A 26,540-nucleotide genomic window follows, 5' to 3' on the forward strand; every position below is an offset into this window, starting at 1 on the left:
ATATTATAAGTAGAACAGAATGCTATTCTTTTTCTCCTCTATCCTGCTGGATCGCCTTATGTGGGTCCCCATTATAGATGGTCAATGATGAAATATACTGAAGCAAGAGATGGGAAAAGGTCTGTTGACGCAAGGGTCAGAGGGAGTCCTGGTGGTTCCTCTAGAAACTATCAAGAAATGCATCACAGAAGGAAACACTTTGTTTTCTGCCTTTCTCCTTCCTCAACAACCATATATGCTGAGCTCCCCAGCCTGGCTCCCCCATGTTAAAAACATCTTTGTTTCTTTGCTGGGTGATCTTGATCAACGTAGTTAACCTCTCTGAGGCTAACAGGTCTTGTACTTCATGGCGTTGCTAAGAGGATGAAATCAGATTACTCTGTGCTCCATTAACTTTTACTCTCTTCCTTTCTGTTCCATCCCTGGAAATGCTGCTAGGCTGCCCTTTCCAAACACGTGCTAGGAGCCCAAAGCCATCAATAATGGGCGCACTTTGTTGATGAGATGCCTCTTCTCTGCTATAGAAATAGCCGGCACATTTTTCAAATGTAGGTGCTTTCCATGGAAACAGATAAACTTGTTCAGACGCTTGGACTTCAGCACTTTTCTTCCGTGGCAGCTGGTCAACTCCGTCAGACACTCCATTTGTTTTCCTTTGAGTGTAAGGAGCTGGCTTTCGATTCATTAAATTTTTACATGTGAAGACAAACCCCTAGGTGAAAGAAGGATGTGACCAAGGCATAACAAAATCCAGAGATGTTGGCTTGTATCTGTGTTGTGGAGGCTGAGTTGACCTGCTGGCTAGAGAAATATAGACCCAGCCTTTCCAGGGGGAACCCTGAGGAAGAGAGCAAGGAGGTGTTAGGGACTGAACCGTGTCCCTCAGAAACATAAGTTAGAACCCCACGTTTTCTCTGTGTGAAATTCCATTTAAGAAATGGCTTTCTTTGTTATGATAATGAGATAATATCTATGTACAGTGTGTCTTAAACTTAATGACTTTTGAAATATTTAAAAAAGAGTAGATCAGACACAGAGAGAAGCAGCACAAATGAAAGATAAATGGAAATCTACAAGGAATCCAGGAACAGCTGCTGAAAGAAACAAAGATTCTCCCCAAAACTAACTGAGAGATCCCCTCGAACCAAAACCCTGACTTCTAGCTTCCTGAACAATAAGAAAACATATTTCTATTTTTGAAAAGCCACCAGTTTGTGTTATTTCAGTTGCCGCAGTCAGGCCTGCGTCACCTGGGTGAACTGAGGCACAGGAAGGCGGCTGCTCTCCCCTCTGAACACCAGAGCAGAGCTGCTCACTGCTGGCCACATGTTTGGGTCACCTGTGAGGTTTTAAAGACAGAATCAATCTGATCACACCAATTAAAGCCGAATCTCTGGGGTGCAGCCTCCACATCGACACAGTCTAACTCCTCAGGTGACTGGAATATATGCAGAGCTTCATTTCTCTCCTGAGCAGAATGGAAAACGTCAACCCTGCCTGAATAGATAATTGTGTGCCCGCCCCATCAAACTCCCACAAAATCAGGGCTTCCAAGGTCAACTGAGACACTATTTCCACATGCTGAAATTCTCAGTCAATGACCAAAGAACATGTGTAGAGTAGTCCCTGGATAACGAAGCCGATTGAGTGCTCAATATTATCTGAAAGGTTGGTTATTCAAGCCACACAATTGCTCTTCAGAAAGAACAGCCTGGCGATTGTTTTTTAAAGTTAATCATTGAAAACACATGGGGTCACTATGGCTTGGAATTTATTACACCACAACTGTTTTTGTGATGGGTAAGGTTGTGCATCCATTGGACTGCCTGTAATTCTCTATTTTGGAAATTATAGTTATTCCCATAATGAGATCTGATGCAATAATTTCTTGATGACACCATATGTAACACAATTATCTCTGTCATGAAGGATCAATCCATTCAAAGGGAATTTTAAATAAAGGACCTTCATTTATTAATGAAGTAAGACTAAGAATGAGGAGAAACAGCTACAAATATCCAACAATTGAAACACTAGATGTATGCAGTATGGATCTAGGAAAATTAGAAGTTATAAAAAAATTAATTGGAAGACATAAAGGTGGATGTTCTAGACATTGGTGAGCTGAGATGGCTCAGTGTTGGCCATTTTGGATCAATCACATGACTAGAAATGAAAAGCTGAAGTGGAATGGTATGACATTCATCATTAAAAAGAGCATTTCAAGATCCAACCTGAATATAATGCTGTGAGTGGCAGGGTACTGTCCATATGTATACAAGGAAGTCCTGTTTATACAAGTAGTATTCAAATATTCATACCAACCACAAAAGACAAAGAATTTGAGAATGTCTATCAACTTTTACAATCTAAGATTGAATGAGCATGCAGTCACAATGCATTAATAATAAATAATTAGTGACTGGAATGCATAAGTTGGAAACAAAGAAAGAGGACAGGTAGTTGGAAAATATGACCGGGGTGACAGAAATGACACTAGAGACCATATGACACGATATTGTACAATGGTTGATTTATTTTTTGCATATACTTTTTTTAAAAACAACAACAGAAAAAAAACCCCAAAACAGTGATTATACACGTCAATATCAGGTCATGGACTACACAGTAATCAGTTTGATTACATCTGAAGAAAGAGACATTATTGGAAAAAATCAATATAAGGAATTAAAACCAGGCCAGGGAGTGACTGTGGAACAGACCATCAACTACTCACATTCAAGTTCAAATTAAAGGTAAAGAAAAGGAGAATAAATCCACAAGAACCTGAATACTAATTGAATGTATTCAACTAAATTTACAAACCATCTTAAGAACATATTTGACACACTAATACTAATGATCAAAGATCAGACACTTGTGGAATGACATCAAGGACATTATCTATGAAGAAAGCAAAAGGTCATTACAAAAAAAAAGTTTTAAAAAAGGTCATTACAAAGACAAGGTAGAAAGAAAAGACCAAAGGGGGTGTCAGAAGAGACTCTGAAATTTGCATTATGCAGACAACACAACCCTGCTTGCTGAAACTGAGGAGGACCTGAAGTGCTTGCTGCAGAAGGTCAAGGATTGCAGCCTCCTATATGGATTGAAGCTCAACATCAGGAAAACAAAGATTCTTACCATTGAGCCAATTAGCAGCATCAGTATGGATGGTGAAGAGATTGAGATAGTTAACAGTTTTAGTTTGCTTGGCTCCACAATCAATACTCTTGGTAACAGCAGCCAGGAAATCAAGAGACGAATTGCATCGGGAAAGTCGGTTGTGAGGGACCTCTCAAGAGTACTGAAGATGAATGATGTCAGGCTGGAGACTAAGGTGTGCCTGATCCAGGCTATAGTCTTCGCAATTATGTGTTATGCATCAGAGATATGGACAGTGAATAGGGCTGATAGAAAGAGAATTGATGCCTTTGAGCTGTGGTGCTGGAGAAGAGTGTTGAATATACCATGGACTGCTAGGAAAATAAACAGGTTTGTTCTGGAGAGGGCGAAGCCAGAATGCTCCTTGGGAGTCAAGGATTCTGAAGCTTTGTCTGACATACTTTGGGCATGTTGCAAGGAGGGACTGGCCCTTGGAGAGGGACATCACGTTTGGCAGAATGGAGGGGCGGCAAAGGAGAGGAAGACCTTAGATAAGATGAATCGATTCTGTGACTGGAACGATGGGAATAAGTGCATTTGGGATGGCTAGGTTGGCACAGGATAGTACAGCGTTTAGAACTCTTGTACATAGGGTCGCTATGGGTCACAAACGACTCGATGGTACATAACAACAACAACAACAATGAAAAGAAGCAAAAACAAAGGGAAGGAATACTGAGGTAAGAGAATAGAACAGAAGACTTCAAAGGGCAGCTTGAGAAGACAAAGTATTTTAATGAAATATACAAGGAGCTGGAGTTAGCAAATCAAAAGAGAGGAACATATTCAGCATTTCTCAAAGTGAAAGAACTGAAGAATAGATTCAAACCTTGAGTTATAACATTGAAGGATTCTATGGTCAAAACCTTGAATGATCCAGGGAGCATCAAAGAAAGATGGAAGAAATGCATAAAGTCACTGTACCAAAAAGAATTAGTCTGCACTGAAACATTTCAGGAAGTATCATATAATCAAGAACTAATAATACTGAAAGAAGAAGTACAAGCTGCATTGAAAGCAATGGCAAAATACAAGGCCCCAGGAATTGATGGAATACCATTTGAGGTGTTTGAGGAAATAGATGCAACCCTAGGCACGCTCACCCATCTCTGCCAACGAATATGGATGACAGCAACCTGACCAACTGACTGGAAGAGATCCATTTTTTCCCCCATTGCCCAAAAAATGTGAACCAACAGACTGTGGAAATTATAAAACAATATCATTATTAGCTCATGCAAGTAAAATTTTTCTGAAGATTATTTTTAAAAAATGGCTGGAACAAAACATCAGCAGGAAACTTCCAGAACTTCAAGCTGAATTCAGAAGAGGTCATGATATTGCTAATATCAGATGTATCTTGACTGAAGGCAAAGATTACTAGATAGATGCTTCCTTGTGTTTGATACTGTGCACCATAATAAATCATGGCCTATATTGATACTGTGTACCATAATAAATTATGGCCAATATTGAGAAGAATGGGAATCGGGAAACCTATACACAGGCCAAGAAGCAGTTGTTTGAGCAGAACAAGGAAACATTGCATCGAAAATTGTGAGTCAGGGTTGTATCTTTTCTCTATCAGTTTGCTCGGCTCCACAGTCAACACTCTTGGCACCAGCAGTCAGGAAATCAAAAAACGTATTGCAATGGGAAAGTCTGCTGTTAGGGATCTCTCTAAAGTACTCAAGAGCAACAGTATCTCTTTGGAGACGAAGGTGCGCCTGTTACAGGCCATGGTCTTTGCAATCACTTGTTATGCATCAGAGAGCTGGACAATGACTAGGGAGGACAGAAGGAGAATTGATGCCTTTGAGCTGTGGTGCTGGAGAAGAGTATTGAATGTACCATGGACTGCCAAGAAAACAAACAGATTCCTCCTAGAGAGGGTTAAACCAGGCTACTCCTTGGAGGCAAAGATTCTGGGGCTTTGTCTGACATACTCTGGACATGTTGCAAGGAGAGACAGGTCTTTGGAGAGGGATATCATGCTGGGTAGAGTAGAGGGACAGCACAGGAGGTAGATTGATTCAGTAACTGGGTTAATCAGGATGGGTGTATCAGAGGCAATGCGATTGGCACAGGATAGAGCAGGGTTTAGGGCTGTTGTACATAGGATCGCTTTGAGTTGCAAACGACTCGACGGCACATGACAACAACAACAACATTCAAGCTGTACACTGAGAAAATAATTCAAAATCTTTATGAAGAAGAACATGGCATCAGGACTGGAGGAAGCCTCATCATAACAACCTATGTTATGCGGATTACTACTATGGAGCAGAAAATAAGACACAGGGGCACAGGGCCATGAGTATTCTCTGAAAGGGTCAGAGGGAGTCAGATAACTCACGGTTGTGGTACTGAGAATGGGGTTTAATAGGAAGTTAGAGCGTAGGGGAGTAAAGAATATCTCCCAAAACAAGATGACGATTTAGTCCTGCAGTCCCAAGGCATAATTCTTCAATTAGTCCAGGCTCTAGTTTCAGTTCAGCAAATACAAATCCTCCAGCATTTTTGCAAGCCCATGTGCCTGCAGCTAAGGTACCTGGAAACCAGAGAGGGCAAACTGTAATGACTGAAAAAAGCCAACTTTCAGGCTAACACCACGCCTTGCTTGCATAAAGTAAGGAAGACTTGACGCACTTGCTACAGAAAATCAAAGACTACAGCTTTCAATACAGATTGCACGTCAAATCATCAACACTAGACCAATAGGCAGCATTGTAATAGATGAAGCTTGAAAGATTGAAGTTGTCAATAATTTCTTTTTATTTAGACCCGCAATCAACACCCATGGGGAAAGCAGTCAAGAAATCAAGAAATGCTGCATCGAGGAAATTTGCTGGCCGTCAAAACCACTTCAGAGAGCTGTCCTTTTGTTTGTTGTTGTTATGTGCCGTCAAGTCACCTCCGACTCATAGCAACCCTATGTACAACAGCCCTAAACTCTGCTCTGTCCTGTGCCAATCTTATTGTCTCCGACGCATCTACACTGATTACCCCAGTCACTGAATCAATCTATCTCATCGAAGGTCTTCCTCTCTTGTGCTGTCCCTCCACTCTCCCAAGTATGACGTCCCTCTCCAAGGACTAATCCTTCCTTGCAACATGTCCAAATTATGTCAGACTAAGCTTCAGAATCCTTGCCTTCAAGAAGCAGCCTGGCTTTACCCTTTCCAAGACAAAGTCGTTTGTTCTCCTAGCAGTCCATGGTATATCAAATACTCTTCTACAGCACCACAGCTCAAAGGCATCAATTCTCCTTCTATCATCCCTAGTCATTGTCTAGCTTTCTGACGCATAGCAAGTAATTGCAAAAACTATGGTCTAGAGCAGGTGCACCTTAGTCTCCAGACTGACATCGTTGCTCTTCAGAACTTTGGTGAGGTCTCTGACAGGAGACTTTCCCAGTGCAATTCATCTTTTCATGTTCTGGCTGTTGGTACCGAAAATGCTGATTGTAGATTCAAGCAAACTGAAGCTGTTAGTAGTCTCACTCTCCTCACCATCTATCATGAAACTGCCAATTGGCCCAGGGCGAAAATCTTTCTTTTCCTGATATTGAGCCTGAATCCATATTAAAAGCTGCAGTCCTTGACCCTCTGCAGCAAGTGCTTCAGGTCCTCCTCAGTTTCAGCAAGCAGGGTTGTGCCATCTGCATAAACCAGGCTGTTGATGAGTCCACCTCCAATCCTGATGCCACATTTCTCCTAATAGAGCCCAGTCTCCCAGATAATCTGTTCTGCATATAGATGGAAAAGTTATTGGATTGGAGATAGGACACATCCTTGGTGCACACCCTTCCTAATTTTAAATGATGCGGTGTTTCCTTAAAGGACTGCCTCCTGGTCCAAGTATAGGTTTCACACAAACACAATCAAGTGTTCTGGGAGTCCCATTCTTCTCAGAGTCAGCCACAGTTTGTTCTGATCTACACAGTCAAATGTCTTTGCATAGTCAATGAAACACAGATAGACATTACTCTGGTACTCTCTGCTTTCAGCCAAGATGCATCTGACATTAGCTACAATCTCTCTAGTAGCACTGTCTCTTCTAAACTCAGCCTGCACTTAAGGCAGTTCTCTGTTGATGTGCTGTTCCAGTCATTTTTTTTATAATCTTCAGCAGAATCTTGCTTGCATATGATATCAATGCTACTGTTTGAGAATTTCTTCATTCTGTCAGATCACCTTTCTTTGGAATGAGAACAAATATAGATCTCTTCCAGGTGGTTGTCTTCCACATTTCTTGGCACAGCTTGGTGAGCACATCCAGGGCAGCATCTGTTTGTTTAAATATGCCAATCAGTATGCCACCAATTCCTGGGGCCTTGTTTTTTTCCAATTCTTTCAGAGCAGCTTGAACTTCTTCCTTCAGGGCAATCTATTCCATGTACAGCCTTGTTAATGATAGGATAATACTCACCCACAAGAAAGACCAGTTAATACACCAACGATTCAAATTTTGACACCAACCATATATGTAAAAAATGTAGAAATGGAAGATCTTTTTATTAAATTCTGCAGCTTACAAATCAAATATGCAATCAAGAGTCATTAATAATTCTGATGATTGGAATATAAAAGTTGGAAAGAAAGAAAAGAAGATCTGTAGTCCAGAATAAGAGCTGCATAGTAAAGTGGATTGGGTGGTGTTTGTGTGTGTGTGTGTGTGTGTGTGTGTGTTACTGTATAACAATGAAAGAATTTTTTTTTCCAAAGAGAAAAGTGAACTGGGGGGAGGGGGAGCAGGGAGGAAAGTGTGTAACAATGAATGAATAGAAATCCAAGTTCTCTATAAACGTTCCTTAAAATTTCAATAAAAACAAAGCAAAACATGGTCTTTGTGACAGAAATTATACCAGTGATAACATGATAAAAATTTGGGCATGTTGCAAGGAGTGATGACTGGTCCTTGGAGAGGGACATCATGTTTGGGAGAGTGGAGGGACGGCGCAGGATAGGAAAACCCTTGATGAGATGGATCGATTCTGTGATTGGGGTGGAGAGAATGAGTGTGTTGGAAACAGGGAGATTGGCACAGGATAGAACAGCATTTAGGGCTCTTGTACCACATACGGTCACTATGAGACGCAAGCGACTCGATGGCATATAACAACAACAACAACAACAAGATCAATCAACAAATACCTTGTTTTAAACAATACAAGTGATAACCCCAATATGAGTGGACTAATAGGTGGCCATTCCCAGAATGTACAGAAATGAAATCAGCTCTATGGACTGAGATAGTGGAGAAACTCATTAAAATCAGTTAGAACAAGGCAAAGAGCAGAACAGGTCATCAGATGCTCATATGCAAGTTCAAGCTGTAACTGAAGGGAAATTTTAAAAGTTCACAAGATCCAAAGGATGACTGTGAGTATATCCCACCTGAATTTGGACACCATCTCAAGAACAGATTTGACACACTGAACACAAATGACTGAAGATCCAGTGACTTGTGTGATGACATCAAGGACATAATAAAGAAAGCAAAAGAACATAAAAAAGACAAAAGGGAAGAAACAAAAATGGATGTCCAGAGATCCCTGAACTTGCTCTAAAAATACTATTGTTGCTGTTGTTAGGTGCTGTCAAGATGATTATAACTCATAGCAACCTTATGAACAAAGATCTGAACATCCTCATCATCTCTGACACACTTTGCTGCACCCATTGCTGCAGTTCTGGGTCAATCCATCTGGTTGAGGGTCTCCCTTTCTTTGGCCAACCCTCTACCTTTCTAAGCATAATGTTCCTCTACAAGGAACAGCCTCTTCTCGCAACATGCCAAAGTAGGTAAGATGAAACTTCATCATCTTTGCCTCCAAGGAACACTCTGCTTTCATTTTCTCTAAGATATATTTGCTTATTCTTTTTGCAGTCAATGGTCTATTCTGTATTCTTCTCCAACACAACTCAAAGGCATCATTTCTTCTTCTGTCATTCTTATTCAACATCCGGCTCTCTGATGCATAGTAAGTGGCTGAAAAGACCATGGCGAATCAGGCACACTTAAGTCTTAAACTAGCATCATAGCTCTTTAGTACTTTGGAGAAGTATTTCATGATTAACTTTCCCAGTGCAACACAGCTTTTGTGGATTCAAGTAAAGGATGCTGTAAAGAAGCTAAACAGAAGATTATAAAGGGCACCTTGAGAATACAATGTAAATTTTTAATAAAATGCACAAAGACCTAGGGTTAAAAGTCCAAAAGAGAAGAAAGACTATGCCATGCATTTCTCAAGTTGAAATAACGGAAGAAAAAAAAAAATTCAAGCCTAGTGTTGTTAATACTGAGGGATTCTATGAGTAGAATAAGAATGACACAGGAAGCATCAAAAGAAGATGGAAGGAACACAACATTACTATATCAAGTGAATTGTCAATGTTTAATCATTTCAAGAGGTAGCAAGTATATAATCAAGAATTAGTGGTATTGAAGGATAAAGTCTTAAATTGCATTGAAAACATTGATGAGAAATAAGCCTTGAAGAATTACCACTTCAGGTGTTTTCCATAAATAGATGCAACTCCGGAAAGGCTTACTTGTCCACACAAGAAATTTGGAGTACTACTATCATAGGGCCAACCAAATAGAAGAGATTAGTAGTTATCCCCATTCCAAGGAAAGGCAATCCAAACTAATATGGAAATTATCAAATAATCTCACACATATGTAAAATTTTGCTAAAGGAAATTACAAAACAGTTGCATGAATACATCCACAAGGAATTCCAAGCTGGATTCAATAGAGGCTATGGAATAAGACCTATCACTGTGAACATCAGATGGATCTTAGCTGAAAGCAGAGAATACCAGAAAGATACTTACCTGTGTTTTTTATTGCAGTAGCATTTGACAGTATGGATTATAACAAGTTATGGATAGCATTGTGAAGAATGAGAATTTCAGAACATTTCCTTGTTCTCATGGCCTGGTGCGAAGAAGCTGCACTGCAATCCCCAAAGCACGTAGTTCGAGGCCATCAGCTGCTCTACGAGAAGGATGGGCAATCTCTTCCCATGTGATTTACTATCTTTGAAAACCAGCTAGAGGATCACCTATGGGTTGGTTCAGAGTCAATGGCACACAATAATAACAACATGTGAAACCTCTACAATAAGTTAGCCAGAACAAAGGGATGCTACATAGTTTAAAGTGTGTGTTAGTCAGGGTTAGATCGTTTCACCAAATCCACTGTCTTAACTATCTCATGCTGCTATAGAAGATTTACATTTATGTCAATTCCAAGTGAAAAGCTTTACCAAACAGAATTTTTTCTCTCTCTTATAGTTAAGGAGGATAGAACTCTAAATTTGGGATACCAGCTTTAGAGAAAGGCCCTCTCACTCTGTCAGCTGTAGAGAAAAGTCCTTGTTTCTTTCTGCATCTATAGGCCTGTTTTTCACAAAGATTTATAGGTGTTCTGGCCTTCCCTGGTATCAAGGAGCTTCATCAGCAGGAGACTAGGTTCAAAAAGATGTACTCCACTCCTGGCAATTGTTTATCTCTAAGGAGACAAAAAGTATTACTGGCCACATCCTAGGGTAACTCCCTTTACATAAGATAGAGCAATGGAATTCAGGGTCTTACATTCCACACTTAATCTTCCTACAACTATGCACATCAAAAAACTTCTTGCACACCTATGTTTATTGCTGCTTTGTTCACAAGACCAAAGAGTTGAAAACAACCCAACTGCCCATCAACACACACATGGATAGAGAAACTGGTATATGCACACAATGGAATACTACACAGCGTTGAAAAACAAGGAACTCATGAAATATTATACAAAATGGGTGACTCTAGAGGACATTATGTTGAGGAAAATATCTCAGTCACAAAAGGACAGATATTGCATAGTGCCATTGTTATAAAACAGGACTGCATTGGGTTTGAAGGGAAACTAAGAAAAGAGGGGATAAATAATGTAAACTGCACTGAAACAGATAAGGGAGAGAACTGTTTAAAAGGGATATATGATTAGGTATTATTTGCATAGAAAGAGTCCAGAATAAGAGCTGCATAGTAAAGTGGACTGGGGGGCTAGGGGGGTAAGTGTACAACAATAAAAGAATTTTTTTTTCTTCTCAAAGAGATAAGGAAACTGGGAGTCGGGGAGGAGTGGGCAGGGAGGAAAATGTGCAACAACGAATGAATGGAAATCCAAAAGAAAGAAAGAAAGGAAGGAAGGAAGGAAGGAAGGAAGGAAGGAAGGAAGGAAGGAAGGAAGAAAGGATATGCTTGGAAGGGTGAATTGTCAGTAAAAGAGCAGAGGAAGGAACAGTAGGCCTAAAGATACTGAAAGGCATAAAGACATTCCCTTGAGAGTGGTAAGAGAAGAAGCCTTCTCCTACAGCTGATACCCTAAATTTGAACTTCTAGCATCCTAGACTGTGAAAAATAAATTTGTTTGATAAAGTAAAAACAAACAAACAAATCCCAAACCAACCAACCAACAACAACAACAAAACACACACACAAAAAAAAACCCTTCTCCAAAATAGGGTAAGAAGGAAAGCCACAGACTGGGAAAAAAAATATTTGGTAATGATAAGGGACTTATATCTAGAATTTATCAAATACTCAAGCAGCACAACAAGGTAAAGGTAAGCAACCCAATCAAAAAATGGGCATAGAATATGAACAGACACTTCACCAAAGAAGACTCAGGTGGCAAACAAACTCATGAAGAAATAATGTTCAAAATCCTTAGCTCCAAGAGAGATGTAAATCAAATCAACTATGAGATATCATCTTACCCCCGTAAGAATACCAAAGTTCAGCAGAGCTGCAAAACAAACGCTGGTGAGGTTGTGGAGAAACTGGAACACTTACTCATTGTTGATGGGAGTGTAAAATGGTGCAACTACTATGGAAAGGTGTATGGTGCTTTTTTAAAAGATGGAAATAATAATACCATTTGACGCAGCATTTCCACTACTGGGAATATACCCTAAAGAAACCAGAACTGCCACCCAAACAGATATATGCTCACCCATTTTTATTGCTGTTTTGTTCACAATAGCAAAGAGATGGAAACAACCCAACCGCCCATCAACAAACAAATGGATAGAGAAGCTGTGGTATATTCACACAATGGAACACTACGCAGCATGGAAAAACAAGAAACTCGTGAAATATTATACAAAATGGGTGACCCTGGAGGACAATTTGCTGAGTGGAATATTTCAGTCACAAAATGACAAATATTGCATAATGCCACTGTTATAAAATGGGACTGACACTAGGGTTGGGGGGAAAGTAAGAAAAGAGGGGATAAATAATGTGCACTACACTGAAACAGATGAGGAATGGAACTGCTTAAAAGTAATATATGATTAGATATTATTTGCATGACAACAGTCCAGGATAAGAGCTGCATAGTAAAGTGGACTGGGAGTTGGTGGAGGGTTGAACAATGAAAGAATTTTTTTCAAAGAGAAAAGCTAACTGGGGGGGGGAGACGGAGAAAAATGTGCAACAATGAATGAACGGAAATCCAAGTTCTGTATAAACTTTGATTAAAATCTCAATAATAAAAGAAAAGAGAAAAAAGCAACTATTACAACTATTACATTTATCGGACCATTGAGGATCATTATATAGCTTTCACATCCTAAATGTGTGTTTTGGAGAGACAATAATCCACGTTGCTGGAAGAAACATGCAGCATCGGAGTTAGAAGAAGGCTTAGTAGCAACCTGTGCTATGCTGATGACAAAACCTTGCTTAATGAAAGCAAAGAAGACTTGAATCACTGACTAAGATCAAAGACTATTCATTACAATATGGATTGCACCTCAGCATAAAAGCAAGCATAAATCCTCACAATTTGACCAATAATCAACATCGTAATAAACTGAGAAAAGATTGAACTTGTAAAATATTTTATTTCACACAGATCTACAACCAATGTGCATGAGGCAGCAATCAAGAAATCAAGTAACATATCTCTTTAAAACACTAAAGAGAAGGATGTCACTTTGAGGACCGAGGAATGCTTGACCTCAATCACCTCCTGTGCATGTGAAAGCTGAGCAATGAATTAAGAAGACAGACCAATAGGGGATTCATTTGAATTATGGTGTTGATGAGCTCTGGTGACCTAGTGGTAACAAGCTGCGCTGCAATCCAAAAGATATGTGGTTCAGATCCACCAGCTACTCCAAGGGAGAAGGATGGACAATCTTTTTCTGTGTGATTAACTGTCTCTGAAAACCCACAGGAGAGTCAGCTATTGGTTGGTTCCAACTTGAATACTGAATATTCAATGGACTTCCAGAGAATGGACAAATCTATATGGGAAGAATTGCAATCAGAACGTTCCTGAAAAGTAAAGCTGGTGAGGCTTCATCTCAGGTGTTTGGGACGTGTGATTATCAGAAGGATCAATCCTTGAAGAAGGATAATGCTGTGTAAAATCACATCACACAAGAAGAAAACCCTTGACAGGATGGATTCACACAAGCTGCACGAATAGGTTCAAAGATGGCAATAGTTGCTAGGATGGTGCAGAACTGGACAGCACTTCATTCTGCAGGAGACAGAGTTGCTATGAGTCAGAACTGCCTGCACGTCAAGTTGCAAAAACAACAATTATTACTGTGTCAGAAATCAGGAGTGTTCTAGGAATTCAAGTGGGCCCGGGATGGACATCCCCTCCTCGAGGCCCACCTATTATCCTATCAAGTATTTTTAATTTCTTTGAAAAAGAAAAACTGGGAACAGTAGAGAGAGGAAGGAATGAAAAGACCCATTTGCTCTCAGAAGAACAGAACAAAATAAAACACTTAAGAACCATCAAAAACTAAGTCTTAGAGACACAGTGAAGAGTCAGTCTTAAATGTAGAGCAAATTGTAGGGTTCTTTTCACTTTTGATGACAAAAATTCAAAGGACATCCCTTCTTCTCACCACTAGGCTCTAACTCTGAACAAATTCTGTTTGCTTTCTGAACAAAGGATGATGGGAGAACATTGTCCTCCTCTTAAAAAAAAAAAAGTCAATGATGCATTTGGACCTCTCAGGCCAAATCCTCAATTTGGGCATATAGTCAGAACAGAACTTCATTCCAGGGAGAAACATGGAGGAAAGCCAAACACACTGAGTGTAGGATTAAGGATCAGAGGCACTAATTTTGCATGAATTGCTCTTGCCTTCCCTGGGATTCGTTTTTAATGCTGTGATGATAGCTTCCCAGTGGCCCCTGGCAGCATCTCAACATCTCCAGGGATGAGAGTGAAGGGAATATTTGGAAGGCCTGTTTCTCAGCAGGTTTGGAGGTGATTAGCAAAAGTCACGAGCATGTAGGGGGCAGAGGAGGCCACAATGCAACCTCTGGCTTATTAAGAGTGAGGTCTGATGCTGGAATCCCCGGGGCAAAAAAATCAATGACCCAGGAAAACGACACCAGCTGACAGCTTTAGCAAAACCCTCAAGGAGGAGGTGCACGGAGAAAGACTGAAGTCTGTCTTTTAAATGCTGTACAGCTAATCTCCTGGGGGGTCCTATATTGTATAGAGAACGACTAGGACCCTTGACATTCTAGTGCTTTCTCTCACGTGGGTGGATACACCAACCTGACTGAATCCCCTGGTTCAGAAGGCAATGGAGTTCCAAGTTTCCCCCAATTCCCCTTCAGTTTCAATTTGTGATGCTTCCCTTATTTAGCAACCTGAATCTCTAGCCCTGGGATATTGTTGGAAAGCTCAGGCTTGGGTGTGGGTGGTGTGGGTGGTATGGGTGTGTGTGTCAGGGGTGGAGACAGGGCTCCTCTCTCTCTCTAAACCTCTGGTTTCTTTGTACCCTTCCAAGTTCATAAAAAGGAACAGGCCTCCCAGGCAGGCAGGCAGCTGATTATGAGGCCATAGGGGGTTTGGAGTTATGTGACCAGGATCCATCACTTCAATTAAACACATAACCCAACATTTAGGTGGTTTCATCTTTGGAGCTTGGGGATTTTCTTGGATGCTATAGTTCATATGGCTAAGGGGTCCTTAAATGGTCATAGGTTTTAAGTCAAATGAGCTAATTTTATCTTTCTCACTGTGGCTTTTGTAGTGTTTCTCCATCTCCACACTAAACAAAATTTAGGTTTAAATTTCAGTATTTCTATGGTTTGGGAGGGCACTCTTCTTCTTTGCTTCTTTTGAAAGTACACTTTCGAAAGGCTAGAACCAGCCCTCTAGTCTTTGGACCTCCAGAGAATGTCATTTGCTAGGAGGAAAAATGGGGGCTGTTAATTGAATGACCTGGCAATATCACCATCTACTGCTGGTTCAGGGACTTTTAACCCTGAAATTTAATTTCTTATGAAAGGAAAAAGAACCTTTTCTTATCATTTTATGTTATTCTGAGACTAATACATCAAACATCTATTTCCCTCAGTATACAGTTTGGCTGAGCAAATGTTTAAGTGTCGAAAGGTTGACAGTTTGAATCTACCCAGCAGCACCTAGTTAGAAAGACTTGGCATTCCATTACTGAAAAATTATAGTCGTTGATAACCCTATGGTACACAGGGAGGTCTTGTGGCTTAATGGGTAAAGAGTTGAGCTGCCAACCTGAAATGCAGGCAGTTCAATCTGGTCTGAGGGGGAAAAATGGGTAAGCACTCAATGAGTCTGTTCCCCAGAGCAGCTGTTTTGTTTTGGTATGACAGTTCCAGTCTACACTACCTAAGAGCTGCCACACACAGTCCTAAATTTGTGAGGTAATCTATATGGAGCTACAAGTATGACAACTTCTCCACTAAAGAAATAAGCTCTAAGTACCTACAGCCTGTGAAAATAAACTAATAGTTATAGTACAATTGACCTAAAGCAATATTTGTTCAGTTGGAATGATCTCACCAAAAAAGGCTTGTCAACTTTCAATTCTTTCCTCACAATATTCAGGGCAAGAAAGTGGCTGAGTTCAGAACTGATCTCCAAAACTCACATCAGCAAATACTTGAACTGTTCTTGCAGCCATGAAGATTCTATTAAAATAATAAGTCAATAGCACTTTGAAAACCTCAATGCATTTCTCTAGAACATTTATCACAGCGTTCTAATCCTGTGGCACTTGATTTTTAAGGGATCCAACTTGCTTGCCAAATAGGCATATCTTGGCTTCCTTTGCCGTGTGGGAACACTGCCTTGGTATTAAATATTCAGAGCAAAGGACCTCTGACCCAAGGGCTCTCAGCTAACAATGCCATTCTCTGTAAGTAAACTACAAGCTCAACTTAGTTCTGGTTTGTCAGTGTTTTCTGCCTGTACTAGTCTACTGTACTCCTTTACTGCGATGATATTACAAAAGACCTGAATTTGGGAATGGAGGAAGCTGTCTCTCTAGATTATGCAAAGTCTGGGTTTGGCCGGAGGAGGAGAAGAGCTTAGAGTTCACAGTTGCTTCTGGCTGGGAGAGGGAAAGATCTGCCTCACCACAGGGAGACCCAGTCTGTTACAGTTAGTTGCATGATGGTAACCCTAAGCAATCCCAACACGAACAGGGGAAAAAAGTGCTGTCATCAACTCATACATTGTGCTTAGAGTTCACAGTTGCTTCTGGCTGGGCGAGGGAAAGATCTGCCTCACCACAGGGAGACCCAGTCTGTTACAGTTAGTTGCATGATCATAACCCTAAGCAATCCCAACACGAACAGGGGAAAAAAGTGCTGTCATCAACTCATACATTGCTTTCCCGTTTGTCTGCACACCTGCATCCCATGACTACCTGCGATCACTTGGCGGGAGCCATGCTGTGAATCCCTGAAAGAAAAGTCCATTATTTTTTGTTAAAGGAAACAGACTAAAGAACGGAGGTGCGTTGGTACCTTTTCACGGAAAAGTTACTGCCCTTCTGTCTTCTCTCTTCTACAAGTTTCCCTTCATCTCTGACCGCATCTCCACCAGCTTCTGATCCCCACACGCATCCCTCCCGATCTGCTAATGTCGACTTGGAGTCAGCTATTCCCTGTGCATGTCTCCTTACAAGGTTACCCTTCTGAACTCTGGCCCTGAAGCTACCAAGTGTGACTCCTCAGACCACAATAGGTGTATTTCACAGCCCAAGCACGTCGAGGGCTCAGCTGGAGGAGCCCCCAGCAGACCGGCTTCCGCAGGAGCCTCACTGCCTATCTTTCCTTCTAGGGGAGCTTTCCAGCCGCCACCCCACATGAAGCCATCTATAAATGCCAAGGCAAAAACCTTCAAATCAGCCAAACAAAAAAACTGGTTAAGAGCGCGCCCCAACTTTAATGCACCCCGGTTGTGTACCTCCCCTGGGGCGCACCGAGAGGGAGTCGGCTCTTACCAGAGAAGTCCGTGAGCGCGGAGATCTCTTTGGAGCAGACCAGCACTGTGCAGTAGAAGAGGCGCAAGAGCTGCCCCGGAGGCTCTACCTGCCTGCGGAGGCCAGGATGCTGAGCCGGATGGGAGGCGAGAGACTTGCGCTCGGGTCCCCGTGGGGGCATGGTGCGGGGCGCGCGCGGGGTCGCCAGGCAGCGGGCAACGTCACATGGCGCTAAGAGTCGGTCTCGAGTGACTCTTTGGCCCCACTCAGTACCTTACCCTGAAAGCCAGTGCCTTTACGGCGCCGACAGCAGGGGCTCCCCTGTCCAGGGGAGGGGGCGGAGTACTTGGGGCGGGGCGAGGAGTCCCGGGAAGGATCCGCGTAGTTTCCCTGGGAAGAAATCGCCGCCGCCGCCGCTGCTCGGAAGGAAGCGTAGGGTGGCCGAAGGGATGGCGTAGCTTTCGCACCCTGCAGTTACCGAGGTCGGTGGTTGGCGTGCTGCCCACCGACGGAGGCGCCCCCAACAGCTCACCGAGGCTGCTCAGGTTGCGCAGATTCTACGCCCGGGTCCCCGCCCTGGAGCCGGCCCGTACCCCCTGCCGGCCCGCGCTGGCCCGGCGCCAGCCTCTCCCTGGCCGCCGGAGGAGCGCGGCTGGTGCCCGTGACGCACTTTGGAGCCAGCGCCGCGCGAGCAACTGGGGCGCCCGGAGCGGGGTGGAGGCCGCGGGAAGGTGGGTGCTAGGGCTTTGAGCACTGCCGGCATGCTGCTGGACCCCAGGACTAGCATCTTTACGACCTCCCGGTGCTTTAGGCGCAGAATGTCCCTTCCCAGCCTGGCGCCAAGGCACGCACGGTTATCCCCATTTCACGGAAGAGAAGGCTGAGCCCCAGCGCTTTTCTGGAGCTCACACAGCCCGCACTGGACAGGGCTCCAGAGCCAGGTTCTTTGCGCTCGGACCGCGCTCCTTCTGGCACTAGCTGTCCACAGCGCGCAGAAGATCTGATCTGGGACCAGCATAAACAGCCGCCAAGAGGAAATAATTGGGCTTTGTTTTAAAATGGGCCACACCATCTTTCTGAACCTCTCAATTACGCGCGGACGCATGTTTGAACGTTTAGTCGTGGGCGCCGAGCCACCTGTGTGGCCCAGGTTCGGGGAATGCGGGACAAGAGTGTGAAGCCCTGAACCTGCTGGGGCCGAGTATCCAAAACCCCGGGCTGCACGAGGCGTCCCCGCACGGGCGGCGCCGCCGAGAGACAGGAGACTCAGGGCGGGCGGGCGGGCGCGCTGCACAAAGTGTTCTAAACACCGCAGTGGGGGCTGCCAAGTTCGCAGCGGGCCTGACGCGGAAACGTGGATAACGAGTCCCAAGGGCGGGGCCTGGCGCACCGCTTCAGTCGGCCCGCGAGCTGTGGACTCTCCCCCAAGCGCGGCGGAGAGTCCAAGAAAAAGGATTCGGCTACCCATTGGGACTGTCTTGGGGATCCCCCCTGGAGTGAACTGTAAGGATCCGGCAGGGGTGGGTGACGCTGAGACCGACACAGTGCGCCAGCACGGGGAGTCCTAATCCCTTTACCCTGGTCTGGGGACAAGATGGAAAATGATAGGCACTATTTATTTGTTGGGTGGGAAGGCAGAGTAAGTAGTCTGCGCCCTACAATGATTTAAAATTTACACTAATAAATTTTCTGAACATTTGTGTGTCTTTTGTAGGTTGGAGAAATGGGCTAGGAGGGATGACTAAGGGTACGTAGTGTTTAAGAATCACTTTATAAATCACCCTGTTACATCTCGGAAATTACAACTAGGGTCATAAATTATGTCTTCACGCACTTCCCATTCTACCATTTCATTTGTCTGGTTTTACATAGGTGTTCCAGGTCCTTTGCTAGGTCCCATGTGAACGGTTAGCCCCACAGACCCAGCGCCTACTCCCTGGGGCCTGGGAACTGGAATTCTAACGTAACCCACAGGGTACAGTTGCCAAGGTGAGTCCTCCTCCTAGTAACTGTGAAAGCGGCCCCAGGCTCACTTTCTGATCTGTGAAGGGTTGGGGGGGAGTGTGTGGGGGGGGGGGTTACAGAAAACCGCTGTGCCTGACTTAGAGCGACCCCGTGTGTTGCAGAGTAGAACTGCTTCATAGGATTTCTGACTCCAATCTTTACAAAGCAGATTGCTTTTCTCCTACAAAGGGAGTGATTAGGGTAAAACGTTCAGGGTTGTTGTGAAGACTTCATGAGTTGATACAAGTGAAGCACATGGACCAGGTCCTGAGAATAAGAATTGATCCATGTTGATTGTTATACAAGAAAGACAGATATGGAGCAAGCTTGCCAGTGTCAGGAGGCAGAAAGGGGCCATGGTAGCAAAAACAGAGGGTGGGGGAGTTTGTAGGGGAAGCTGATAGCCAAGAATGGAGAGAGTTGTTAGAAATATTCTTATGAAAAGGTGGATGAGCGACATGGAAAGTTAGCCAGTCAGAAGCTGGGTAGATATTTGAGAAGGGAGATAATTTTTTAAAAAGGAACCAGCACCAGTGAAGTTCAAATGGAGCGTACCTCCACGGAAGAATGCAAGATCACAAGTGTGTCTGGTGTAGAGAGCAAAGAAGGGCAGGACAAGAAGAGCGTTCCAGGTTTGAGCTGGGGGCCTCCAAGAACTTGGGAGCCTCTTCCATCTTTATCTTAACCTGGTAACATTTGTAAGCAGAAGAATGACTTCATCAGATGAATGTTGGTAAAAGACCATCTGGCTACTCCATGCCAGTGGACTGGAGGTGGGCAAAGTGGGTCCACAGAGAGAGTGAGGAAAGGAATAAGATGGAGTAACAGGAGTGTATAACTGTGCTTTGGGTTGGAAAGAAGAGGTAAAATTGGAAAAATGTCTGGGAGCTTGGGTGACAAACCACTTTGTAATCAATTGCTAACCCCAAAGTTCATAGTTTGAACAACTCAGATGTTCTGTGGAAGAAGGGTGCCTGAAAAATGTTTTCATAAAGACTATAACCAGGAACACCATTGGGGTACAGTTCTGCTGTGTAACACTTGGATCCCCATCTGTCGGGGGCTGGCTTGATGGTAACTAACAGCAGTAACTAGGAAGGTATTGAATTGCATCTCCCTAAAAGATATGTTGAAGTTCTAACCCCTGCTACCTGTGAATGACTTTGTTTGGGAGTTGATATTAATAGATAATATGAGGGCATACTGGAGTAGGATAAAACCTAACCTATTCTGATCTAACCTAAGTAATATAAAAGAAGATACAGAGATGGAGAGACACAGAGCCTTCAGAAGGTGTATAGTAAGGAGCTCTGCTGCCATCCCAAAGGCACATGGTTTGAATCTCCTCCTGTGTAATTAAGTTGCCTTTAAAAACTCACTAGGGGGGTCATCTATGGGTCAGTTTTGACACCATGGTACACAGCAACAACAGTCTGAGTGATTTAAAAGAAGAGATGGAGAGAGACACAGAGCTTCCAGAAGAAATAAAAATGGCCAATTTCAGATTCAGCCTGATTTCAGATTCCCAGTTTCCATAACTGTGTGGCAATAATGTTCTGTTCTTTAATGTCGTCAAGTCTGTGGAACTTGTTGAGATCACCCTAGGAACTTGGAATCCCTGGGTGGAGTAGATGGTTAATGTTCTCAACTGCTAACCTTAAAGTTGTAGGTTTGAATCCACCTCAGTACTGCCTAAGGAGTTCTGGTGGCATGATTCATGGGGAATTGCAGTGCTAACCCAAAGTCTGTACTTCACTGGTGGTTTCACCAGCAGCATCATGGGAGATCTCCTCCCATGTGATATATAGCTTTGGAAACCCAGTGGAGGGTCAGTTACAAGCTGGTACTGACTTAATAGCAATGAGAGACACTCCTTGGAAGAAAGGCCTGGTAGTCTACTTTCAAAAAGTCCACCATTCAAAAATCTATAAAATACAGTTCTACTTTGATACATGATTTAAAGTTAACTGGACAACAACTGATTTCAGAAATTGAGGTGTCAGAACCTTTAAAAATTGGCTTTTCTATATTTTCTATATTGTGTTAGCCCCCTTTAGGGGCATGGTTTCCAGCTGCCTTAATTGTAGACACATGGTCATGCAAATCTTCAACAGCTGTGGAACCAATATAAGAGAGTGTTTTCCATACTGTAAAAAACAGTGGCAGTGGTGTTGGAGAGAAGGTGAAGAGACTGTGGCACTGCTGTGAAGAGATTGTGGTAAGGTCTAACCAGAGGAATCTTGCAGATGTAGCCACAGTTAAAGGTTTTGCTTGCTGACTTGAAACCTGAAAAGCTGTCTTGTAATTGCCCTAAGATAAAGTTTGGTGGACAATTGAGGAAACCAGAGGCTTCTTGCATTTGTGCTCTTGAACAAAACCTGAACTTTCACTAATTGAGGAATTGTGCCTTATTAATCTGTCTTTGGACTGGACTAAACCTGGACTTGCATTGTGAGATATTCTTTGCCTTCCCCACTCTCTAACCTGTTTCCCTAATAAACCCCACAACTGTGAGTAATTTGTGAGTCTTGCAATGAATATCAGACACAATGGTAAAAAATGGTGCAAAAGCAAGTGGGGTGGCATGTCTGACTATGTAGTTATTTATTTGATGCTATGGACATTATGGCAAGAAGCTGTGCTGCAATCCCAAAGACATGTGGTTCGAATCCACCAGCTGCTCTACATGAGGATGGACAATCTCCTCTCGTGCAATTAAATGCTTCTGAAAACCTTCTGGAGAGTCAGCTGTGGGTCAGTTCTGACTCTACACAACAACAGCTATAACAACAACAATGGATATTATTGATGGGGCTAGTTCCCCTTTATGAAGCAAGCAGAAGTCAGACTCAGCCACCCTCATGTTTTATCTGCTCCTTTCACAGACATTAATACATAGATAGACTGAATAGCACTGGATAAGCAGTGTAAGCACAAGGGAGAGAAACTTGAAGAATGACTGGTTCCTTCTGCTTTGCTTCTCAGTCCTTGCTGCTAAATAATAAGGTTTTAGTTCTCATCTGGCCACATTAAGAATACATAATTCTGCTTCTCTCCTCTGGATCCCATACTTTAACATGCCTTATGTGCTTCGAACAAAATAGAAACCAGTACCACTTCCTCATCTCTGTCTCTATAACTGTCACTGAATCAATTATCTAATCTCGGAGGCACTATAAGAACTCAGAGGGAAGGAAGCACAAGCTTCAAAGAGGGCAGAATCCTTGTAAAAATTAATTGGGCCAAGAACAGGGATCATCTTTTCCATCGAGACATTTTTTCCTGCTCTATCTTTCGCCTATGATGGAATTTGAAAAATAAAATGCTGTCATAACTACTTGTCTATTCAGCAGCATTGCAGTGGAAATCAAAGTAAATCCAGTCTAATGAGGGGTGGGACAGGGAATAAATACTCCAAAAATATTAATACCTACAGCAATCTTTCGAGGTAGGTACTAACCAGGACAGGCTATCTAATTTATGAGTGAAGTGTAAACTGAAAATGTGAAGTTCTATCTTCACATTCCATCTTCTATTATGTTTTCAGGATAGTGACAGCAGTGTGTTAAATGAAGCATGGGCCCCTGATTGACAGCACAGATCAAATATGTAAAGCTGTCCATGGCACTACCAGTACCTGCAGTTATCAAGTGAAATAAGCACGGTCACCCACCTACACAGACCATCTAAATTAGGATTTGAAGATCTATTATATTGTAAATGAATGGCAATTAGGGAGTGGAGGCCAAAGTGAAGAAAAAAGTATTCCTTTCTATGTGATGACAAAAAAGACATAGGCAGTCTTTTTTATTATTATTCATTGTTTCACATTTCCTTCCCTCCCCCCTCTTTCCCCCTTCACCAACCCACTTTGCAATGCACTTCTTGTTCCAGATTGCTGTCATACATATAATACCCAATAATATATTTCAGAGTGCTAAAGAACAGTGAAGTCAGTTTAGAGACTAAGGTGTGCCTAAAACAGGCCATGATCTTCACAGTTACTTGTTGTTATGCATCAGAGGGCTGGACAATGACCAAAGAGAACAGAAAAAGAATTGATGTCTTTGAGTTGTGGTGCTGGAGAAGAGTCTTGAACATACCAAGGACTACCAAGAGAACAAACAGGTCTGACCTGGACAGGGTAAAACCAAGTTGCTCCTTGGAGGCAAAGATTTTGAGGCTAAATCTCACATCCTTTGGGTATGTTGCCAGGAGGGACCAGTCTTTGGAGAAGGGCATCATGCTTTGAAGGGTAGAGGGATAGAAAAAGAGAAGACCTTGGATGAAATAAACTGACAAAGTAACTGGGATAGTGAGGATAGAGGTGTCAGAGACAGTGAGAGTGACCTAAGATAGAGCAGGGTTCAGGGCTTTCGTGCATAGGGTCGTTATGAGTTGTGGCTGGCTCAACAGAACATAACAACATACTTCTTTCAGACTCCTTCTCCTCAGCTATTGAAATGCAGTGTTCATTACCTGGCCACTGTTTTCCAATTCTTCCCTCAACCCTCCATGTCAGTTCTATTTTATAACAGCAGAGTTATGCAGTATTTGTGCTTTTGTGACTGAGATATTTCACTCAGCATGTCTTCCAACCTCATGCATGTTGAGTGATGTTTTACGAGTTCATTGTTTTTCATTACTGTGTAATATTCCATTGTGTGAATGTACCATAGTTTTTCCATTAGGTAGTCTTGACTCTTTTTCAATCTGAGATTGTGGAGTATCTTCATATTCACAATATCCATCCTATGTTTGGGAAGCATGTAACAGAACATTTTAGATTAAATGCAAATTAAATTCACACCATTAAAAATATCTATAATATATGTTAATGCAACAACATTTTTGCAACATCTAAGGCTACTGCTGTGGAACCAGTTCTGATTCATAGAGACCCCGTATCTTGCAGACTAGAGCTGTACCACAGGTTTTCTTACCTGTAATCTTTACAGAAGCAGATCATCAGGCCTTTTATCCATAGTGATGCTGGGTGTGTTTGAACTACCAGTCTTTAGGTTAGTCACCTCATTGTCTTTGAGTCTAAACCAACTTATAGTAGATCCTCCAGCAGGTTTTCAGAGGCTGTAAATCAAATGGGAGAAGATTGCTCAGCTTTCTCCAACAGACTAGTTGGTGAATAGTTGAGCACAAATAGTGTGTTTTCACTCAGAGATCCAATACATGTATCAAAATGTTGAACCATTCTACGTGTATACTTCAGAGGTATTTTAATTACATACATACAGCACTTGACTCAATTTCTAAAACTTTTTCATTATTTCAAACAGGAATTCTGTACCCATGAAATAATGGCTCGTTCTTCAAGCTTCTGGTGACCTCAAATGTACTCTGTCTCTATAAATTTGCCTGTCTAGATAGAAATAGAATAATTTATCATGTTGCGTTTTGTGACTGACTGACTTGTTTCCTCCTTTTGGCAATTGTGAATAGAGCTTCTGGTGTGTACAAATACCTCAGTTTGAGAGGGGGAAGAGTTTTTTCCCTTTTTGAAATAATTCCGCTTTTCCTTCTAAATTGCATCCCTGTTTCCTTTCTTTTTGAAGTCCTGTCTTGTTCCACTGCCTGTACATATCGAACCTGCTTGGAAAATATCTGGTTTTTTTTTTTCTTTATTTGACCTCCCAGCCCTGGTCACCTCTGACATCAAGCTAAGACTTTGGCCTCTGACAGAGACAGGTTGCGGCACCATTTGTCAGCCTCAGAAGGAACTAACCTTTTAGAGCTCAGGAGAGTGAGTCGAATGTCATCTAGCGCTAAACAAGGCTTATTTTTAGAATTCAACAAATAGTGGTTTGCTTACAAAGCTGGCACCAAAGAGCAAAGGGCCTGCTCCCCGAGCACTATCTTAGGATGAATGTGAGGACAATGCTCTCTCCTAAGGCCTGCAGGAGGAGAGCTTCTCGAATGCTGCACTCCTGGGACTGGCTATCTGTGTCTTCATTCAGAATCAAAGGAATTCTTTTTTAATTTTGGTAAAATATAGATAACATATAATTTGTCACTTTCACGTGTTTTTTTTTGTTAGATGCCATTAACTCCAATTTATAGTAACCCTATGCAAAACAGATTGAGGCCTTGCTGGATGGATCCTGTGCTCTTCTCACAATCTTCACTGTGCTTCAGTCGGTTGTTAGACACTGTGTCCATCTCCTTTAAGCGCCGTCTTCTTTTTCACTGACCCTCTACCTTTCTAAGTATACTGTTCTTTTCCAAGGACTGGCCCTTCTTGATGTCAAGCCCAAAGTATGTGACATAAAGTTTCACAGTCTTTGCTTCTAGGGAGCAGTCTGGTTGTACTTGATCCGAGACAAACTTCTTTGTTCTTTTGGCACTTGGTGGTATATTCAGTATTCTCAATGTTGTCCATCAGACGTGTTGCCCTGGAGATGGTTTTGATTTATGAAGACCCCACGTATTACAGAGGAGAACTGACCCACAGGATGTTCTCGGCTGTAAGCTTTACAGAAGTAGATCGCCAAAACTTTTCTTCCACACAATGCTGGGGATCTGCCAACCTTTCAGTTAGCAGTTAAGTGCAAACTGTTCGTACTACCCAGACACTGTGCCCCTATGTATTTCCAAAACTTGTTTCATCACCTCAAACAAGTATCTATTCTTCCCTCTCTCTGCCTCTGGTAACCACTTACTAATCTACTTTCTCTCTAAGCACTGGTAGAAGAAGTTTTAAGCCACCATCAAATCGCTCAGAAACTTCTGTTCAAGTCCAAGTTCTTCCAGAAATCTGCAGAAACATTTAGCGTCTCTGCCTCCCATTTTTTACACCTAATGAAATGATTGTTTCCAAGGTCCATTTTGACTCTAACAGTCCCTAATCTATTTTAAATAGATGTAGGATTTCAGAAAACTGGAGTAAATCTAGTCTGATTCATAGAGTCCCTGCTGGTACCATCAATAGTTAACACACTTGGGCTGACTGAAAGCTCAGAGGTCTGACTGCTCCAGGAGCTGCCTCAGAGGAAAGACAAGGTGATTTACTTTTGATAAATCAGCCAATGTAAAGCCTCTGGGACACGCTCTAAGCTGACACACC

At 42.5% G+C, this 26,540-nt stretch overlaps 1 protein-coding gene across 1 annotated transcript in view; it reads right to left on the bottom strand.

The window, feature by feature from the left end:
• Positions 1–17,639, bottom strand: part of EVA1C (eva-1 homolog C (C. elegans)) — a 132,219-nt gene extending 114,580 nt beyond the window's left edge. The window contains exon 1 of the mRNA XM_006886799.1: positions 17,480–17,639. Within this exon, the coding sequence (XP_006886861.1) occupies positions 17,480–17,639 (160 nt within the window). The remainder of the gene's footprint in view (positions 1–17,479) is intronic.
• Between the last annotated feature and the right edge of the window lie 8,901 nt (positions 17,640–26,540).

This window comes from Elephantulus edwardii, unplaced genomic scaffold (genome assembly GCF_000299155.1).
Source record: "Elephantulus edwardii isolate Elephantulus edwardi_28Jun2011 unplaced genomic scaffold, EleEdw1.0 scaffold00051, whole genome shotgun sequence".
In the NCBI taxonomy this organism is placed as follows: domain Eukaryota; kingdom Metazoa; phylum Chordata; class Mammalia; order Macroscelidea; family Macroscelididae; genus Elephantulus; species Elephantulus edwardii.